This window comes from Camelina sativa, unplaced genomic scaffold (assembly GCF_000633955.1).
Source record: "Camelina sativa cultivar DH55 unplaced genomic scaffold, Cs unpScaffold04654, whole genome shotgun sequence".
Lineage (NCBI taxonomy): Eukaryota > Viridiplantae > Streptophyta > Magnoliopsida > Brassicales > Brassicaceae > Camelina > Camelina sativa.
The window spans coordinates 1-626 of NW_010925747.1; the positions used below are offsets into that span (position 1 = coordinate 1).

General features: G+C 43.3%; 1 protein-coding gene across 1 annotated transcript; it reads left to right on the top strand.

Moving 5' to 3' along the window:
* Nucleotides 1-3: 3 nt before the first annotated feature.
* On the top strand, nt 4-615 carry LOC109131766 (pentatricopeptide repeat-containing protein At2g13600-like; the record flags this gene model as incomplete). The annotated part of the gene is made up of 1 exon (XM_019242944.1): nt 4-615. A coding segment is annotated over one exon (612 nt), but the record flags the coding sequence as incomplete, so codon positions are not given.
* Nucleotides 616-626: the final 11 nt, after the last annotated feature.

Here is a 626-nt window from a genome sequence, read left to right on the forward strand (position 1 = left end):
CAAAATGGTTATGGAAATGAGGCTCTTGAGTTGTTCAGAGAAATGCTTGATTCTGGAGAAAAACCAGATCACATTACCATGATTGGTGTCCTCTCTGCATGCGGACATGCTGGATTTGTTGAAGAAGGACGACATTACTTCTCTTCCATGACCAGAGATTTTGGTGTGGCTCCGCTTAGGGATCACTATACGTGCATGGTTGATTTGCTTGGTCGAGCTGGATTTCTCGAAGAAGCAAAGAGCATGGTCGAGGAGATGCCCATGCAACCAGATTCTGTTATATGGGGTTCACTGCTTGCTGCTTGTAAAGTACATAGGAACATCATGATAGGTAAATACGTTGCAGAGAAGCTTCTAGAAGTAGAAGCGTCAAATTCAGGACCATATGTTCTTCTGTCTAACATGTACGCTGAGGTCGGAAAATGGGAGGATGTGATAAGTGTACGAAAGTTGATGAGGAAAGAGGGAGTCACGAAGCAGCCAGGCTGTAGTTGGATAAAGATACTAGGACATCTTCATGTTTTCATGGTTAAAGACAAAAGGCATCCTCGAAAAAGGCAGATACACTCACTTCTTGATATTCTAATAGCAGAGATGAGACAGGAACCAGATCATGCCGAATCAGA